The sequence below is a fragment of the Acipenser ruthenus genome, chromosome 4 (genome assembly GCF_902713425.1).
Source record: "Acipenser ruthenus chromosome 4, fAciRut3.2 maternal haplotype, whole genome shotgun sequence".
NCBI lineage: Eukaryota > Metazoa > Chordata > Actinopteri > Acipenseriformes > Acipenseridae > Acipenser > Acipenser ruthenus.
In genome coordinates this window covers 104,855,373-104,876,501 of record NC_081192.1, presented here as the reverse complement: position 1 = coordinate 104,876,501, position 21,129 = coordinate 104,855,373, and the positions used below count along the sequence as shown (strand labels likewise).

Sequence of the window (21,129 nt, the reverse complement as noted above, 5' to 3'; positions counted from 1 at the left end):
ATTCATATTTTATTTGGTTGTTTAGAATGTTTTTCAAAATCTGTCATGGTTTTTTGTCCACTGATGCAAGTGGAACTCATCCCCTGCACTTTTCTTTCCTGCAAATTTCCTCTATACTCATTCCAATTGGAATGCAGAACTAAATGTAAAAAGCGGGACAACCTGCTGTTCCAGTTGACTCACTGTGCATTTAACAGGCAAGGACTGCTTTATCTTTGTCAGTGACACTTTGAACGTTTGTTTGTTCTTTTTTAAAGGTATATAAAAAAGATGTTTCTGAGGTAGTCTGTTACATCCATTTATTGTCCTAGGTGATTACTAGGTTTACAGTGCCTTTTACATGATATACTTTAAAAAGTGATCTGATAAAAAAAAAAAAAAAAATATATATATATATATATATATATATATATATATATATATATATATATATATATATAATATGAATGATATAATTGTAATGCCTTGGTGACCTTCTAGCATACAAACCTTTTACAATATTAAATCGCTTTTAAGTAAATAGTTATTCTATCAGTTTTCCTCCTTGTTTCCCCCTAGTTTGAAACCGATGTCACTTTACTGCAGCAACTCGTTTACTGTTTTAAGAGGACTAAATATCCAGAACTGTCATCGTTTTTAACTGATATGACCCGAACTGAAGTAAAACTCTTAATAATAAACCCGGATCTGACCCGAACCCCAAGAAAAAGGGTTCATAATGCGTGCAGTCCCACAAATGTAAACTATACATGGCCGTAGAAACACTACATAGGAGACATGGACAGAGAGTTCAGAATGATTACAACAGAGCCTTCTCCCCCGAGACGCCTCACACACAAACACGGCACGACATTCACAAAATACAAAGGGAAGGCAGAATTGAACCAAACAAACTAGCACAAAAAAAAACAACACAACATATACTTGCACTTCATTTCAAGTGCAGCAATACTAAACCCAGCCTCGCTAGCAACACGATGCTGGAACACACATGCTGTTCCCAGAGAAGTGCAGCAATACTAAACCCAGCCTCGCTAGCAACACGATGCTGGAACACACATGCTGTTCCTAGAGAAGTGCAGCAATACTAAACACAGCCTCGCTAGCAACACGATGCTGGAACACACATGCTGTTCCCAGAGAAGTGCAGCAATACTAAACCCAGCCTCGCTAGCAACACGATGCTGGAACACACATGCTGTTCCCAGAGAAGTGTGCTGATTCTGCAGAGTGTATGAGCAGCAATACTAAACACAGCCTCGCTAGCAACACGATGCTGGAACACACATGCTGTTCCCAGAGAAGTGTGCTGATTCTGCAGAGTGTATGAGCAGCAATACTAAACACAGCCTTGCTAGCAACACGATGCTGGAACACACATGCTGTTCCCAGAGAAGTGCAGCAATACTAAACCCAGCCTCGCTAGCAACACGATGCTGGAACACACATGCTGTTCCTAGAGAAGTGCAGCAATACTAAACACAGCCTCGCTAGCAACACGATGCTGGAACATACAGATCTCAGAATAATGCAACATTCGGAACCACAGCGGTACTGTGAGAAGTTTATCAACAGTAAAAAAAAAAATATTAGCAAAGAAAATCACCTATCTTTAATAGCAATGCATAGCTTTTTTTTGCATTATGGAGATGGGATGCATTAATTGAATAGACCCAACCGGAGTGTTGCATAACAATGTTCTACTCGAAACTCACTGAGGTCGGGTCTCGAGTCCCTGGGTCTGACCGGACCTGTGAAGACCTCTACACTGAACCCTAGAGGTTAGTTTTTGTCTGGACTTGTTGGGTTCCTGCCCAGTAATGGATTGCCGTAGCGTGGTGAAGTACAGATTTCACATCCTTTACTTTCAGGAGTGAAAAGGTCAATGCAGACAAAAATAATTGAGAGAAGTATTTTTTTTTCTGTAACTATGCAGGTTCTGGGACATGTGCTGTGTAAACTGTCTCCCACTCTCCTGGGTTACAAATCAGTGTTCAGCAAAGAAAACCAGCCAAGCAAAAGAGGATAGTCATCTCCTTTTTTTGTGAACTGCAAATTGTTCTTTGTAAAATGCCGGCTATATTTTATATTGAATCAATAGTGTCAGCTTATTCTTTGTGAAATGCACTGAGTAGTTATCTTTTGTATTCCAGGCCAATGGTTCTCTCTGAAGGAAAGACACTGAATGGGAAGGCAAAGCAAAGAATTGATTTTGGAACCTTTTAAGACACTAACCGCTGCACTGTGAACATGAACTGCAACCATTAGCTTATGTTTCATAAATATTTAATTGTGAAGTTCTGATTTTTCTAAGCGACTAGGCCATTTTCAAGTCAAACAATTCTGTGCACAGATGCATACAGTTGGGCTGTTGGTTTTGCAGTGGTGCAGTACTTCTGTATAGCACAAAGAAATGCACAAACTGACCTTAATAAAGAGATTCAAACTGTCCCTGTGGACGTATAGGAAAAGAAACTGGTTATAATGTTCCAGATGCCATTATTGGTACATTTAGTTTAGTCTTGTTGTTATTAAAAAGAGGCTTTGGATAAGATTTGACTATGAATAACACGCAACATTTAAAAATCATCAGTTCATATACTGTGGAGCAGCTGACACCCGCAGCTGTTGTGCTAGCCTGAGATTTAATTACAACTTTTGTTTTGATATGACTTTATACCACAGCAATTGTCCATGGCGCAGCATCCAATTAACACCCCCTTACATGCACTTTAACTCTGCCTCTCTTGCCATCTGGTGAACAGTTGAATGATATATAACTTGAGAGAAAACTGAATAGAAAATGACTTTGATTGAAATAGAAAATCTTTGTATGTGACCAGATCAGAGGAAAGCTTTACTTCATCATTGCAGAGAGGATGAAAAATACATTGCCAGCAATCAAATACCAATGAATTACTGAACAGTTTGGTGTGGTTGTTAAAATGTAATTGTAATAGATACATTTTGTTGAACCCTTTCAGTCCTTATATTGGTGTCGTATGTTAACACATGCCATCGGAAATCATGTTGGAACCTCACGGGACTCCTATGTCCCAGTCTGAGGTCGTGCAGAAATATATGTAAAAAATATGTTTTTGTCCTGTTCTCATGAATACTCAATAAAGGAGTTCCTTTTTGAATTATATAACTTAATTTAGACAAAAAAAATACAGGACTGAAAGGGTTGCATTCAGGTTTATATTCGCTCTAATGGTGATAATACAGTAGAAAGTTGACCCCATTGACAGAGCCTTTGCCTTTACATTGCTTTGCATTAGAGTTTAGTTTAGAGTATTGTGCAGCTGTATTACAGATATGTGCTCATGATTATGCTATAGACTCTGATAAAACATGCATTACTTCAGTGCTTTCAAGGTCGACAGATAAAACTGAGTGAGAATCTACCCAAATTAAAATTGTGTTAGATTCAGTATACTGTATGTCACAAGGCTGCTAGGTACGGTACATATTTTCGAAACAAGCAGGTAATTGTGTATGGCAAGTAGAATAAACACAAAATACAATGTCACATGGGCTGTAGCCATTTTTAGTATCTAGGAGAGTACCATGATTGTTCACCAAATGTTAAAAAAAAACAGGTCTGGAACTTCTTTTTCTAAAATTCTGTTATTCTAAACACCCATACTTTTTGATTTCCACCACCACTTACTGCTGCTAACTTAGCTACAGTCATTTCAACTGTAGTACTTCTTATGGACTTTTAATTACATGCAAGAGCTTATGACCACCTAGGTCCCTTCATTAGGTATTTCCAGAAGACTGAATTATTTGGTTCCCTGGATCATGTGAAAAGTATGCTTTGGGCATGTAAGCACACAATATTACTTTGCAAATGTGCATGCCATTTAAACCACTGTTTCATGTCTTTAAACAATTGTTTTATGATATGGGAATATCTCGTTTCTGTCTCCACTGTATATTGTGTGTGATGTGACCCCAACTGCAAGACAGTATTGTTCAGATGTTGCTGTTCTGTTACTATCTTATAATCCACCTCCTGGTGAAAGGAACAAAATGTGACCAAGCTACCAAGATTGCTGAGATTGGATTGCTTTTATACTGTAAACGAAAACAAGTTTAGAAAAGCCATATGTTGTTAATTGTGTTTATTTTATAATGTACACATTCTGCAAATCCATAAAGTGAACAGCACATCATAGCAGAGGTGTGGCCCTTCTAAAGAACAGCAGCCCTGGCTTGGTGCCAATCTACAATTAACACAGCCTTATTATTAGTCATGCATCCTGTATGAAGACATTGCAAGCTCACACACACAAATACACCTGTATGAAGACATTGCCCGCACACTCACACAAATACACATCGCAAAAAGTGTGATGTCAAAATGCCATGTTCAAGAGAGTGACATCGTGCCTGATTGGTCCTGATAAGGCACTGCAGTACTTAAAACCCATTGCATGCTTATTAACATGTCATGTAAACATGTAAACACAAATATTCGTCGTACATATTTGTCACAAAGACGGCTGCAGTGGGTGACGTCAGACCAGAAACAGGAAGTAACACACAGAGACTTGGGGTTTGGTGAAGCAGAGCGAATGCTTTTGCTCAGCATTTAATAAATAAACAGATCAGAAAATAAACGGTGGTAACAAACAACACAGGACACGGCACTTACGCCAAAATAAATATATAAACAAAACGTACTAACACACAAAACAAGCGGACGAACGTTTAAACAAGTACCGTGCTGGCACTTCCAGCACGCTGTAGCAATTGTTATTCTTTAGATTTTTAATTCTTTCTCCTTTCTCTCTCCCGTTCTCCACTCACGAACACCCAGCCCCGAGTGAGTGAAAACGTGCTGCTTTTATGCAGCTGTACTGAGACTCGATAGCTAATCAATCAATTTTGGAGTCTCGGTACAACTGCACGTGAATTAAAATAGCGTACTCCCGTGACCACACATTACATTTTAACCAGCACGTGAAGTGATTTGTGCCATCCTTGTGCCTAAATACAAATCTACATTTTTAAATACACGTGAAACACAGACCCGTTTATATCCCGTGTACCAATGACTATACACCAACATTAACACACGCAACATACAACATATAACACACAAATGCACACAGGGGCGGGGCACATTGCCGCAATATTCCAGTGTGGCATCAGAGAAATTTCCATTTTACTTACTTTACAACTGTGTGTGTGCCAAAGCTTAGAAATCCCCCTCAAGTAGTTTACAGAGTGGAGATGACACGTTATCATTGTTTCCGGGGTTGTATTATTGTAGATGATGAGTGCTTTACAAATTATACAGGAAGTGACATCATCATAATATGTGTTGCTAACATGACAGTTAAGAGAACAAGTAATATTCTTACTACAAAATGACCTATGTGCTGGTTAATTTAAATGCAAGTAAAAACGTGTCTTGGTAAATCTAACAAGGATTGGGAACATTTATATCGTAGTTGTTTCAATATATAACACAGAATGAATGACCAAGCTGGGCTCGGGCTGGTTTCAAAATCTATTTTGTGTTGCACATAATATTTCTTCAGTCAAATTTACAGGGCTTTTTTACTGTATTGTTCCTCATTTAGGAATAAACTAGGGCCCCTAGGTCCATGGAAATAGAATGGAGATAATCTCTTCTCTCTCTGCCTAATCTGTGGTGCTGTGTAGCATACAGGCAGTCCCTGCAGCAATAGCGCTGAAGTGTGAAATCTCATAAACTGCCAGATAATGAATGCCTGTGCTGCTGCAATTCTTTTATGATTCATAGCTTCATGCTTTTAGACCAGAGCAAGTCTCTGAACATAAACATTAAACAAAAAAACAAAAAAAAGATTTCAAAAGATGATACAGTATATGCACAATAGAAAATGTATATAACTCATTCATCAGTCATTTAATCAGGATTTAGTGCTGCCTCCAAGGCATACAGCAACAAGTGAAAAATACTGCAATCATTTAGCCAGGGTTTGAATGATGTTAATGATTTGACCTTTTTTGAACTCCTGCATTGCTAAGATTTCTTTGACTGTTTTATTTTAATCATTTAATTAAATAGGTTTTAGCTGTGATACCTTATCTAAAACACATACTTACAGTACACATGTAACTTAATATACAGTAATGTGCTGTGTTGCCTTGTGTGTTTTTGTACAACTGATGAAACACTTAAAAAGAACATGGTTCCCAAAGCTTCAGCTTGTGACAGTGGAGAGAATAAATATTTGCCTTCAGTTTTGTAGAAATAAAGAAGATTCTGCTCTAAGGGGCAGCATCTAATCCAGTAAAAGATCTGTAACATGTACTCACTTCCACTGTCCAACACACAATTAAACAGCTAATATATTTATCTGTGTGTCATCTAGTTAGACACTTTTAAGACAGAACAGAAATAGATGAGTAAAGTGGTGCTGATAAAGATCTAGAAAGATAACAAACGTATACATGCTAACATGCCACGTGTGTCACTGTCAAGCAAAAAAGCACCATAACTTAGATGGTAAGCAACTGCTCAAATATGAATAAAAGACAAAACACTACAAGGCCTTCAAATCAATCAAAAAATCTCCCCAATAAGAAGTCACAGTGACGTTGACTGCCCCAGGTACCCCTATAGGGATTTCACGTTGGTATACCCTATGATAAATGTATTTAATTTGCATGAAGAGAATTTGACAGATTATTCAGCATTACATATTTCATTATCTTCTGCTCTTCCAGATTCATTATCATTTTAAAGCATTAAATCCAGGTCACTAAATGCACAGGGGAAATTATTTTGCTTTTATTTTGTTAGCTTTCTGTTTTTCTAGCTTCTTGTTTAGGTGCCATCTGTGTCAATTGGCAACACATCTCTTACACAGTTGAATTGTGTGGACAATGTTATCCTAATTTGTTTTGCCATACCCATGGAACCCCATCAAGTGGCAATTGATTTTCAGACACTTTTCGAACTTGGGGAGGGTCCACTGACATCCACCTTGCTTACTTCGTTACCCATGCTACAGGAGGGGCCTGCTCAATAAGTTTAACATTGTAGGGTTGTGGTTCAATTTCTCATAATTACATTCATTCTGTTATTGACATTATCATTGATTATCAATAAAGGATAATGGAACTACATGTATTCCAGTCAATTGCATCATCCTTGTACCTAGAAACAATTCAGGTGAGCAACATTTATTTTTTTAGTACACAATTGGACCTTATTTTTGGTGCCACTGTGTGTATCGGGCAGTGTTGTGTGGTGCACTGCCGTTACGGATTATGTCCCCCGTCGCTGAGATGAGATGAGGTTAAAAGCTCTAAAACCACAAATGCAGACGAGCCCGGCTCTTTTGCATTGAGGTTAAAGTGCTTGCTTGCAGTGTGCAGGGTCGCAGGTTCATACCCAGCCTCTTCCCCGTTACACATGCATATATAAAAATAGAATATATGTCTGCTTATTATTTGCTTGGCAATAGATAATTCCCTGTTTGCCAAAAGCTTAATGTTGTTTTTTTCAGTCGTATTTATAGAATACCACAATAGATTACCGTAGCCCCAAGACTTTCTGAGTTATTCACACAGATCGGGCCTCATGGGGTTTAATCAGCCAGCAGAGTGTGTTCTGTTTGTTTGATGAATAATATTACATGTGGTGAACACACAGCCTGTGCAAGGTTCATGTCTTTTGACCTGTAAGCAGCTATTTCTTCTTGTGAAGTCAATCAATTATTCAGTTTACAGCTCCTGGTGTCAGCAGCCCTACAGCAAAAAACTTGCATGCTGTTGATAGTAAATATTGCTGGAATATATTTACTTCTTAGTTATTCTTGCTAAAATATATATATTTTTTTATGAAATAACATCAGTTCTATAAAATACATTATAATTAGGGCTTCTGATTTTCGGTTTAACTGATAAAAACTGTTAAAACACTCCTGATACAAAAAAAAATTGAATCGGTGTATTTACCAACAGGGGACACTCTGTAACTGCAGTGCATCCCACAACGCCACCCGTTACACAATCTGTAACTGCAGTGCATCCCACAACGCCTCCCGTTACACAATCTGTAACTGCAGTGCATCCCACAACACCACCCGTTACACAATCTGTAACTGCAGTGCATCCCACAACGCCGCCCGTTACACAATCTGTAACTGCAGTGCATCCCACAACGCCGCCCGTTACACAATCTGTAACTGCAGTGCATCCCACAACGCCTCCCGTTACACAATCTGTAACTGCAGTGCATCCCACAACGCCTCCCGTTACACAATCTGTAACTGCAGTGCATCCCACAACGCCTCCCGTTACACAATCTGTACCTGCAGTGCATCCCACAACGCCTCCCGTTACACAATCTGTAACTGCAGTGCATCCCACAACGCCGCCCGTTACACAATCTGTAACTGCAGTGCATCCCACAACGCCGCCCGTTACACAATCTGTAACTGCAGTGCATCCCACAACGCCGCCCGTTACACAATCTGTAACTGCAGTGCATCCCACAACGCCGCCCGTTACACAATCTGTAACTGCAGTGCATCCCACAACGCCGCCCGTTACACAATCTGTAACTGCAGTGCATCCCACAACGCCGCCCGTTACACAATCTGTAACTGCAGTGCATCCCACAACGCCTCCCGTTACACAATCTGTAACTGCAGTGCATCCCACAACGCCGCCCGTTACACAATCTGTAACTGCAGTGCATCCCACAACGCCGCCCGTTACACAATCTGTAACTGCAGTGCATCCCACAACGCCGCCCGTTACACAATCTGTAACTGCAGTGCATCCCACAACGCCGCCCGTTACACAATCTGTAACTGCAGTGCATCCCACAACGCCTCCCGTTACACAATCTGTAACTGCAGTGCATCCCACAACGCCGCCCGTTACACAATCTGTAACTGCAGTGCATCCCACAACGCCGCCCGTTACACAATCTGTAACTGCAGTGCATCCCACAACGCCGCCCGTTACACAATCTGTAACTGCAGTGCATCCCACAACACCGCCCGTTACACAATCTGTAACTGCAGTGCATCCCACAACACCGCCCGTTACACAATCTGTAACTGCAGTGCATCCCACAACGCCGCCCGTTACACAATCTGTAACTGCAGTGCATCCCACAGCGCAGCCCGTTACACAGTCAGCATTGTTTTTTTTTTTTTTACAGTAATTAGTCAATAAACTCACGTCATGCTCATGTTTTAGCCCAAGAAAGTGTATAGACTCTAAAGCAGGGTGTTGTTGATAAATTGCACGTGACCGTGAAGTGGACTTGAATGCTTTTTACTGCATCACAACTGCAGGGAAAAGAGTGTATCATCATCATCAAAGCCCAGGTTTGTTTTGCAGCGTTTCTTCAATATTGTTTTTTACACGATAAACATGCATTTTTATTTCAATGTGTCTGTTTTTAAGCCATTGCTAATATGTTTGAGTAGTAAGTGAATATCACAATTTTCCGCGCACAATGCAATGCTCCATTTTTCATTCTCTCTTTGTTTCATAGATGAGTCTTTGGAGACCACTTTGATCCAATTTGACAGTCTTGGAAGAACTTGAATGCCCATGTTAATAGCCTAATGATACCCTAAGTCTCTTTCGGTTCCATATCTATCCCTCGAGAAACACATACTTAGGTATAGGATACCAGTGTTTCAGCCTTATTCTTCTAACCTCTGTTTTCACAATCACCAGACTCATTTATCCTTCTCACATACGTCTATACTTGCAGTCGGCCTGCATTCCAATGCATTGGCATCCTTTTTGCTGCTGAAATGTGTTAGGTGTGCATGCAAGCACGTCCCATGCTCAGATAACCTGTACTTGCTTCATTTTAACAACCACATGCTTTTTTTTAAACTAAAATGTTTGTGGGTTATCGAGTTTATCCACCACATGTTAAATTATACAAAATGCACTGATGTTAGGATTAAGCAGAATGACCTGAATCGGAATTTGAGGGATATCAAGTTTTTATTGTTTGTTCCTGCAATGACCAGTCGTGGTCTTCCATGTCACAGCAGGTGTATGATTTCCCAGTCTATTTGATTGAAGCATTAATGTACAATGTGTGTGGCTTCTACAGTAAATAATGTTATATCTGTAGGTCTGCTGTTGCTTCTAATCATTAATTGCCTGTGCGATTGGTTGTGATATGCTTTGTTAACCCCAAAGAACCTATAGAGGCCGAAGCGCTTTTCTTTGATGAAAGATCTCTTTTAATGAGCTTTACAATGGAAAGGCTGGTTGTTTTACTGTTAGCATGCAACTAATGAAGACTGTAGTTCCGTTCAATTAGGATGGAATATTTCAGGACCCGGGCATGACTTCAATAACTGTAGACTGTAGTTCCATTCAATTAGGATGGAATATTGCAGGACCCGGGCATGAGTTCTCTAAACTGTAGACTGTAGTTCCGTTCAATTAGGATGGAATATTTCAGGACCAGGGCATGAGTTCTCTAAACTGTAGACTGTAGTTCCGTTCAATTAGGATGGAATATTGCAGGACCCGGGCATGAGTTCAATAACTGTAGACTGTAGTTCCGTTCAATTAGGATGGAATATTTCAGGACCCGGGCATGAGTTCTCTAAACTGTAGACTGTAGTTCCGTTCAATTAGGATGGAATATTTCAGGACCCGGGCATGAGTTCTCTAAACTGTAGACTGTAGTTCCGTTCAATTAGGATGGAATATTTCAGGACCCGGGCATGAGTTCTCTAAACTGTAGACTGTAGTTCCGTTCAATTAGGATGGAATATTTCAGGACCCGGGCATGAGTTCTCTAAACTGTAGACTGTAGTTCCGTTCAATTAGGATGGAATATTTCAGGACCCGTGCATGAGTTCTCTAAAAGCACATGCATTGAACGCTTTAGTAGCTGTACTTGATATAGTTTTTCTTACCGTCTTACTGTATGATGCACTTTGGCCTATTCATGGTTATAACAACATAGAAGCACTTGTATACTTTTCACAGCTGTGTGTTGTCTCATTAAAATGTGGAGTAATTAACAGGAGGTAGCTGTAGCTGGTAGCACTGAAATAACGTGACAGCTCTCAGATGATCTAAACAGTGTTGTATCTAAATACGGCCACTGTGTAGCTAATTATATGAGGGCTGTTTGTGTACCACGGTTATGAAAATACGACTTTAGCAGCTCTTTGAATCAGTTGATTCTAGGAGTGACTGTAATAACCAAGGCTTTTAAATCACATTTCTTTACTTTTATTAACATTAGCAGCATTAGCACTGGTGCAGTTGTTTTTGTGCTTCATCTTCATCTATTTCTATTTTATATATATTGTAACAGAGTGGCCTCTCACTCTGGTTCGTTATATATATATATAATTACTTTCTTTTGGGATAATCAGGTTATTAGGTCCCACTTTATAGTTCTACTTTAGAAAACTTGAACTGTTCTTCCTGGTACCTGTTTCAAACTCACAATGTGCTTTGGCTAAACATTGGAAAATGACCTTTACCACAGGAAAAGGAAGTGGAAACAAACTTTTTAAAAAATTTTTGCTACATTGTGGCACTGCATACCCTCGAATAAAGTACAATACAAACTATAAACAATGAAAATAACAAAGGATATGAAGCAAAAGTGTGGCTTAGCCTGCCAAGAGGTAAGAGCATGCATTGTAAAGCCTTAGTTATCAATCTCCATTATGCCGCTGTAAGCACTCAGTCACTGTGGCTTTTATTTGCTGCTGATTACTGTTGCCCTTGACTGTTTAGTGATTTCTGGCTTGTCCTTGAATAACCTGATTGACATGTTTGCCCTACAGGAGCTGGTGGGCAGCAATCCTCCGCAGAGGAACTGGAAAGGAATTGCAATCGCCCTGCTTGTTATTCTGGTCATCTGTTCCCTGATTGTCACCTCTGTCATTCTTCTAACTCCAGGTAGTGTAAGCAGGTGCCATACTTTTAATGTTGCATTTTTTTCCTCTTCACACTTGGTTAACTAACAATAAAAATGACCACATTGTGAGGCTAGATATTCAATATGCAATGTGCCAGAAAATATATACATCTGGACATGTTTGAGGAAATGTAGAGTTGCTTTTATTAATGCACAAAACAACAGCTTCACTCATGGTCAGAGATGTAGGTAACCTTGGGAGTTTTGAAATATTGAATCTGTGCCGCAAGTGCTTAAGCATAGAAAACATCGTTCTTGATATCCTATGCAACTGTTTAACTTTTGTAATTGTTGAAATAAGGCATTGCATTTGGATGATGTGTTATATCTTGAAGATAATAGGAGGCTGTGTGGTCCAGTGGTTAAAGAACAGGGCTTGTAACCTGGAGGTCGCCGGTTCAAATCCCACCTCAGCCACTGACTCACTGTGTGACCCTGAGCAAGTCACTTAACCTCCTTGTGCTCCGTCTTTCGGGTGAGACGTAATTGTAAGTGACTCTGCAGCTGATGCATAGTTCACACACCCTAGTCTCTATATACAAATAATAATAATCAAAGATTCCATGTACAGCCTTGCAGCAAGTGTTTTCAGTGAGCAAACATGACCTGGGTGGAAGCTGATTCAGTTCAGATGGAACAAAGACCTAGATCAGAAGGGCCTGCTCTCTTCATCCCTTACTTTAATCCTGTAATGCCCAAGCATTTTTTAAATGAGAGAAGCTAATTTATTTATGTAACTAGATTCAATTTATTGTACAAAACACTGTGTTCCCCCTGTCTGGCAACACATAATGTATTGCATATGAAAAATTCTGGCTTGTGAGACTGAATTTAAAAAATAATGCTATAGAGGGGTGGCTAAGCATTGTATCACTTCAGGCTCATGCCTAAGTCAGTAAGTGTAGTAGAGAGACAACATTACTATAAATGAGTTTGCAGGCTTTGGTTTAGGAAGGATTGGAAATCCAAAAGAATTAAACAGGGTGATGAAACCATATTTGTTCACAATTATGCAAATGTTGTTCAAAACGAAATTGAGCCTTGCCGAGGGTGGCTCAGGGTTACAGAAAGCTGTATGCCCTCAGGGGACAGCTTCTCTGCAGAGCCCAGGCGCATGATTTAGGGAGGAGCAGCTGCATTTCTGAGCAGATTGCTTTTCCTGATTATTCCATTTGTGACACATGGTAATGACATTGTTGTTGTCAATGCCAGTTAAGAAACTGTTCCCTGTCTGCGTTGTTTTATTTCCTGTGCTGTTTGTCAGGAAATAAGATGAAAGTAAAGAGCATTGTTTACCTAAGTGGTATGCACTTACACAATAACCTAAGGTAAATATAACCGTGCGCCATCAACACATGTTGAAAGCATGATTTGATTGTATTACATTTTCATAATGTGTTGACGTACATTATTTAGGTAGTGTGGACAGGTATTTCTTTGGTAATAAGCTGTTATATTACAAAACATAATTTAACAAGATGTCCAGAAAGTCAACCAGCAGAACCGTGAACTCTCACACCTCTCAAACAACGAAAGCACTACATAAAAGCAAATCGCATAAACCACTCAATAGAAACATTCTTGTGTTGTCAAACTAATATGTGGCATATTCTTAATCCAAAAATGTGTGTGTGTGTTTCTTGAATCAAGAACAAAATTGTATAACAAGACGGTAATTGTTGTATATAGAGGTTAACAGTAGCAATATATTTCTTGTTGAAACAGTTCCCTCGAGATACTGCCATGCAAGACAGTTCCCAAAGGAATGTAAAGCCAAGGGAACACAAAGCCACTTTGTGGCTTGGAACGTGGTTTCATGAGACTAGGTTTCAGGCCACTGCATGGCACATCAGGGGAGACTCGGGATTTGATACAGCAGTTGCCTCAAACTAGGTCTCCCAGTCTCCTGGAACCAGATTTCAAGCAACTGTTCCTGAAAAATTGGCTTTGTGTTCCCTCGGCTTTAGAATTACATTTTGATGTATTTAGGCCTTTAAAATTAGTGATGTGTTAATGCTTTTTAAAAAGGAGCGTTTGCTTAGTTTTCTACCAGCACTAGTTGAATCAAAGAATGGCCTCCAGTCAGCTGTAGAAAACACATTTAGATTTAGATATGAATTGTCTGATATGTGCCTTGCTTATTATAAATGTCGGAGTAGTTAGTTATGTATTGAGTTCCATCATGGCTGATGTTGAACTATGAAACATCTTATGAATGTATCTTATTATCTGCCACTATTGGGAGGACACACTTTTTTATTATCAGCAAAAAACAGCAGTGTTTTATGAATCTTTGAATCTTATATGACATTTCATTCAGTGCTTCATTACAAAATACTGTAGCAATTAATATTACTTTGTTTTATTTGCAGGTGAGGATGACAATCTGGCACGCAAGGGGAAGGTGACTTTGGAAGATGTCTTTAGTAAATTCAAGATCCATGACCCAGAAGCCAAGTGGATCACTAGTAAGTCACATGTCTTAATTTGAATAAAAAAGTGAAATCCTCGTGGGACTGTGTGGCAGGGCAAAAGCCCTGCACGTGTAAATAATGTATTGTATTGTATTGTGTGTATGTATAGTTTAAAAATATATATAGAATAAATGTGCACTAGATATGGCAGGTTTTTGCAGTTATAAATAAAGTTGTGAAGTTTTGAATTTAAGTTTGGCAGGGATGGGGTTAAATCCAACTCTGCCAAATCCATGTGCAGAATGTGGCTGGGGCTTAATTGACTAATTGATGATCAATTAAGCCCAGCCACATGGTATAAAAAAGGAGCTGGAAAGCCAGTTCGGTTGGTTTTTGTTTCAGCAAGCATGCAGCCTCACTACTGTGTGGAGAGCCAGTGTGAGTGAGTTGTATAGGGATTAATTTAGGGGATTTTGATCCCACCCCAGTTTATTTTAGTGTGTAAGAGTAGGTTCCGGAGCGGGACCTCCCTTTTAGTGGGAGCAGCGCTAAGCCAGTGTGTGGCAAACTTTTGTTTTTAGCTGTTTCTCACTGTGTTTTGTTTTGTATTTTTTTTAGCTCTTATTTTTATTACGCTGTGTCTGTGTATGTCCTCCTGCACTAGGGCTATCATTGCTGGTACCCTAGTGGCAGCCACCTGTCATAACATTTTGTTTACTTTAATAAAATCGTGACGCCTGAGTGGCATTGTCAGCTGCATCCCTCTGTCTCTCTCTCATCATTCAGCGGACACCCACAATTAAAGTAGCAGGTACTAAGACCCCCTGTTACAGACTGCAACTGAGAATAGCAGTACTGCATTTCGCACACATTCACCCATTTTGCTAAATTACAATCAGATTAATGTCAGATCCAGTTTGAGCACTGAAGTGATAATCTCGAAGGTGGCAGTCTTTAAATTGGAAGGGGTTTAGATGAGATGGATAATGTTACAATGTATGCATTTTACATTTGATGTAAAACATTTTTCAGATTTTTCTCCAACTATTTTAAGTGGTTATGTAACCGTGCGGAGAATGGGCGCAAACCGGCACACCTCAAGCAAGCGTCTTAACCACAATGCAAAAGAGGCGGGCTCATCTGCATTCATGGTGTTAGAGCGATTACCTGTTACGTTATGTTGTTGGGTTCAATAAATATTCTGTGAAATTAAATAGAACTTGTTTTTATTTAGTCAACTTCAGAAACATGTTACAGGTCAGCCATGTTCTTACGTCAGCTTCCTGTTCCAGGGAATATCTAACAATTACCACTTCCTTTTATATTAAGGCACAAGGGCTCATTTATAAATGATCACATATCATTACAACCCTCATCTCATCTCACCGACAGGGGACTGGACAGAATCCGTAACAGCAGCGTATCACACAACACTGCCAGTTACAGCTACAAAACTAACAGTTGTATCTGAATCCGTAACAGCAGCATGTCACACAACACTGCCCGTTACAGCTACAAAACTAACAGTCGTATCTGAATCCGTAACAGCAGAGTATCACACAACACTGCCCGTTACAGCTACAAAACTAACAGTCGTATCTGAATCCGTAACAGCAGCGTATCACACAACACTGCCCGTTACAGCTACAAAACTAACAGTCATATCTGAATCCGTAATGGCAGCGTATCACACAGCACTGCCGTTACAGCTACAAAACTAACAGTCGTATCTGAATCCAAATCTAACAGTTGTATCTGAATCCGTAACGGCAGCGTATCACACAGCACTGCCTGTTACAGCTACAAAACTAACAGTCGTATCTGAATCCAAATCTAACAGTCGTATCTGAATCCGTAACGGCAGCGTATCACACAACACTGCCCGTTACAGCTACAAAACTAACAGTCATATCTGAAGGAAAGGGGCATTGTATTTCCTGCAGTTCATCAATTGTGCTAGGCTACAACTGCAGCACTCATTAGCTATGTACAGAGAATACCAGCAACAAAAGATCAGCATATGTGCTTTCTTTAACTGAGCCTTTGTAACAGTACTTTAAAACCCTCTGTGGCGGAGTGTCCCGCCCCTATTTATTATTATTTGTATTTTTGTTTGCGGCGCGGGTAAAAGCGCCGCGTCTTTTATTATTATTTAAAAACCCCGTGAGGATGCATGGCTGATCAGCTACTGATTACTTAAATAGCTGACAGTCATGCATCCTTACCAAACGCGTGCAGACTCTGGCCGGGGGATAATAAGATAATTACCAACTAGTTAAATCCCTCGGCCAGAGTATATAAACCTGCAGCTCTCTGCATTTGGGGTTGAGAGTGTAGAGGAGAGTACGGGAGAGCGGAGAGAGGAGAGAAAGCCACATTTGGAAAACAATTGCTAAAACGTGCTGGATTACCCAGCACGTCACTTACTTGTTTGTTTGTTCATTCGTTTGGCCCTCGTGCCCTTTTGTTTTGTGTTTTGTTGGTTTGTTTAATATTTTGTTTGTTAATAAATACGCTGAGTGCTACTGCACTCAGCTTCACCCGCCCATCCACTGTTTGTGATTCAGTTACTTCCTGGTCCGTGACGTCATCACCCTCACCACTGCGAGCCAGACTGTCACATATGGTGTCCAGCGTGGGACAAACAACGCCTCCAACAGCCGGACCAGGACAGAAAAGTGCGTTTTTTTTGTTTGTTCGTTTTTTTTTTTTTTTTTTTCCCAAACTAAATAATGGGAAGAAGGAGGAAACAGCAGCAGCAGGTGCAACAGCGCGGGGCTGGTCGCAAGTCCCGCCGGGTCTCTGCTGTGCTGGACGTCTGCCTCACCTGTCTGAGGGGTGAGGAATGGTGCTTTGCCATTGGTGAGGTTGGGCATGTAGCACCCGACCAACCCCCTCCATGGCAGGTGAGGGAGGAGTCTGAATCCTGCGCACATCCTGCGCACATATGGGAGGAGGATGGCCCAGAGCAGGAACCGGAGGATGAGGGGTCGGTCCGTCCACAGCCCAAGAGGGGGGAGGCCGAGTGTCCACAGCCAATGGCTCCACTAGCAGGGGAAGAATACCTGCTGGTTTCACCTCCACCACCACCGTCCGAGGGAAAGGAGCAGGAGCTGCCTCTGCATCCTCTGAGGCGGACTGGTCCACTCTCCTCAGAGGGGATCTGGGACTGGCTGGCGGAGCCTGAGAGGGATATCGTGGACGCCCTCCCTGCTGTGATCAACCTCCTGTGGGCAAGAGATGGGGAGCGCTGGGAGGCCTGGGAACAGCAACACCACCCAGCTTCCCTCCCAGACATCGCAGCCATGGTGTTCAACTACCTGGCTGCGGATATGGGAGAGACCCTGCTGCTGCCATCTCCAGCACAAAAGGGAGAGGAGCCATCGCTACCGTCTCCACCAGCAGAGGGAGAGGAGCCATCGCTACCGTCTCCACCGCCAGAGGGAGAGGAGCCATCGCTGCCGTCTCCAGCGCCAGAGGGAGAGGAGCCATCGCTGCCGTCTCCAGCGCCAGAGGGAGAGGAGCCATCGCTGCCGTCTCCAGCGCCAGAGGGAGAGGAGCCATCGCTGCCGTCTCCAGCGCCAGAGGGAGAGGAGCCATCGCTGCCGTCTCCAGCGCCAGAGGGAGAGGAGCCATCGCTGCCGTCTCCAGCGCCAGAGGGAGAGGAGCCATCGCTGCCGTCTCCAGCATCAGAGGGAGAGGAGCCATCGCTACCGTCTCCAGCATCAGAGGGAGAGGAGCCATTGCTGCCATCTCCAGCACAAAAGGGAGAGGAGCCATCGCTACCGTCTCCACCAGCAGAGGGAGAGGAGCCATCGCTGCCGTCTCCAGCGTCAGAGGGAGAGGAGCCATCGCTACCGTCTCCAGCATCAGAGGGAGAGGAGCCATCGCTACCGTCTCCAGCATCAGAGGGAGAGGAGCCATCGCTGCCATCTCCAGCATCAGAGGGAGAGGAGCCATCGCTACCGTCTCCAGCATCAGAGGGAGAGGAGCCATCGCTACCGTCTCCACCAGCAGAGGGAGAATGCCTGCTGGTTTCGCCTCCACAGCCTGGGGAGGAGCCCGAACGTCCTACGCCCGAGTGGGAGGAGCCCGAACGTCCTACGCCCGAGTGGGAGGAGCCCGAACGTCCTACGCCCGAGTGGGAGGAGCCCGAACGTCCTACGCCCGAGTGGGAGGAGCCCGAACGTCCTACGTCCGAGTGGGAGGAGTCGGTGCGTCCACAGCCCAAGAGGGAGGAGTCGGTGCGTCCACAGCCCAAGAGGGAGGAGTCGGTGCGTCCACAGCCCAAAGAGGGGGGAGTCGGTGCGTCCATAGCCCAAGAGGTGGAAGTCTGCGCTTCCACAGCCTTAGGACCCAAGCTGCAGTCCCAAGAGCCAGAAGGGGAGGAGTTACAGGCTCAACCCCCTGAATTTTTCTGGGGGGGAGAAGGGCAGGATGCTGATGTTCCCCAGCAGCCTCTATTTATGCTGCTGAAGGGAGCACGGCACACACCAGCCCAGCCGCCACAGCAGAGGGAGCCAGAACCGCCACAGCCTCCCTCTGAGTGGCCAGCATCCGCCCCATCGCCTCTGTCTCCACCACCACCAGGAGCAGAGCAGCAGGAGCTGCTTCTGTCTCCACCATCACCAGGAGCAGAGCAGCAAGAGCTGCCTCTGCCTCCGCCACCTCCACCAGCAGAGGGTGAATGCCTGCTGGTTCCACATCCACCGTCGTGGGAGGACTGCTTGCCCCTCCCACCTCCACCAGCAGAGGGTGAATGCCTGCTGGTTCCGCCTCCACCGTCGTGGGAGGACTGCTTGCCCCTCCCACCTCCACCAGCAGAGGGTGAATGCCTGCTGGTTCTGCCTCAACCGTCGTGGGAGGACTGCTTGCCCCTCCCACCTCCACCAGCAGAGGGTGAATACCTGCTGGTTCCGCCTCAGCCGCCGTGGGAGGACTGCTTGCCACTCCCAGCTCCACCAGCAGAGGGTAAATACCTGCTGGTTCCGTCTCAGCCGCTGTGGGAGGACTGCTTTCCCCTCCCACCATTGCCATTGCCTGGGGATGGCTGTTCTGCATCGCCTGGGGCTGCCTTTTGTTCTCTACAGGACACAGGGTACGAGGGAGAAGTGGAGCTCCCGATGCCGCCTCCATGGCCAGGGGCTCCCCTCCCGAGTTCGCCTTCCGAGGGTCCGCCGCTGCTGCCGTCGCCTTCCGAGGGTCCGCCGCTGCTGCCGTCGCCTTCCGAGGGTCCGCTGCTGCTGCCGTCGCCTGGGGTCGCCAGGGATCCTGCTTCGCCTGGGGTCGTCGAGGGTCCGGCTTCGCCTAGGGTCGCCGGGGATCCTGCTTTGCCTGGGGTCGCCAGGGATCCTGCTTCGCCTGGGGTCGTCGAGGGTCCGGCTTCACCTGGGGTCGCCAGGGATCCTGCTTTGCCTGGGGTCGCTACACGATGGCCGGAGCTGCCAGAAATGAAGAAAGGGGGGGAGGTCAGGAGACCAGCTCCCCCAGCCGCACTTTCGCGGCTGGAGATCATGTGGTCGGAGCCCCACGGAGGAGAACTGCCAGCCATGAAGAAGGGGGGAGAGGTCAGGAGACCAGCTTCCCCAGCCGCACTTTCGCGGCAGGATAGAGTGTGGCGGGAGCCCCGGAAGAGGGAGCTGCCGGCCACGAAGAATGGGGGGGTGCCAGAGATTCCACCATGGCCACCCCCCAGAAGTAACTTGCTTCCCCCTCTTCCGGGACTTTAAGACTGAGGGGGGAGGTGGCCGTTGGGGCCATGTGTGCTGCGCACAAGGGGGGGCATGTGTGGCGGAGTGTCCCGCCCCTATTTATTATTATTTGTATTTTTGTTTGCGGCGCGGGTAAAAGCGCCGCGTCTTTTATTATTATTTAAAAACCCCGTGAGGATGCATGGCTGATCAGCTACTGATTACTTAAATAGCTGACAGTCATGCATCCTTACCAAACGCGTGCAGACTCTGGCCGGGGGATAATAAGATAATTACCAACTAGTTAAATCCCTCGGCCAGAGTATATAAACCTGCAGCTCTCTGCATTTGGGGTTGAGAGTGTAGAGGAGAGTACGGGAGAGCGGAGAGAGGAGAGAAAGCCACATTTGGAAAACAATTGCTAAAACGTGCTGGATTACCCAGCACGTCACTTACTTGTTTGTTTGTTCATTCGTTTGGCCCTCGTGCCCTTTTGTTTTGTGTTTTGTTGGTTTGTTTAATATTTTGTTTGTTAATAAATACGCTGAGTGCTACTGCACTCAGCTTCACCCGCCCATCCACTGTTTGTGATTCAGTTACTTCCTGGTCCGTGACGTCATCACCCTCACCACTGCGAGCCAGACTGTCACACCCTCTTATGAAATATAACTTTGACTACTTTGAAAATAATACTAGATTCAGTGATTTAAATGTGCTGCGTGTCCTTAATGAAAGAATTCAAGATAGATATCATTATTTAGATTGGCCTTGGACCAGTTGGCATTAAAGTAGAGCAAACCAAGGCTTAGGAATACTTATTTGTACTTTTCTTGTTATTAGGTTCTTTGATTATTATTATTATTATTATTATTATTATTATTATTATTATTATTATTATATTTCTGCACTGGGTGCAGTTAGAGGGGGAAGTTACCTTTTTTCAATACTTTTCTACATTATTTCATGATTAAAAAGAGAAATAAAACACTCCAACCCAACCACAGCCATATGTTAATGCAACACAACCCACGCCCTGTCGTGTGTTATCCCTTACATAATCAGCCTTACATAATCAGCCCCTGAT

At 43.4% G+C, this 21,129-nt stretch overlaps 1 protein-coding gene across 5 annotated transcripts in view; it reads left to right on the top strand.

The window, feature by feature from the left end:
* Window positions 1-21,129, top strand: part of LOC117400354 (dipeptidyl aminopeptidase-like protein 6) — a 279,665-nt gene that overhangs the window by 165,053 nt on the left and 93,483 nt on the right. For all 5 annotated transcript variants that reach the window (XM_034000187.3, XM_034000189.3, XM_034000186.3 and 2 more), the window contains exons 2-3: window positions 11,808-11,922; window positions 14,314-14,409. In XM_034000187.3, coding sequence (XP_033856078.1) covers window positions 11,808-11,922; window positions 14,314-14,409 — 211 coding nt within the window. The remainder of the gene's footprint in view (window positions 1-11,807; window positions 11,923-14,313; window positions 14,410-21,129) is intronic.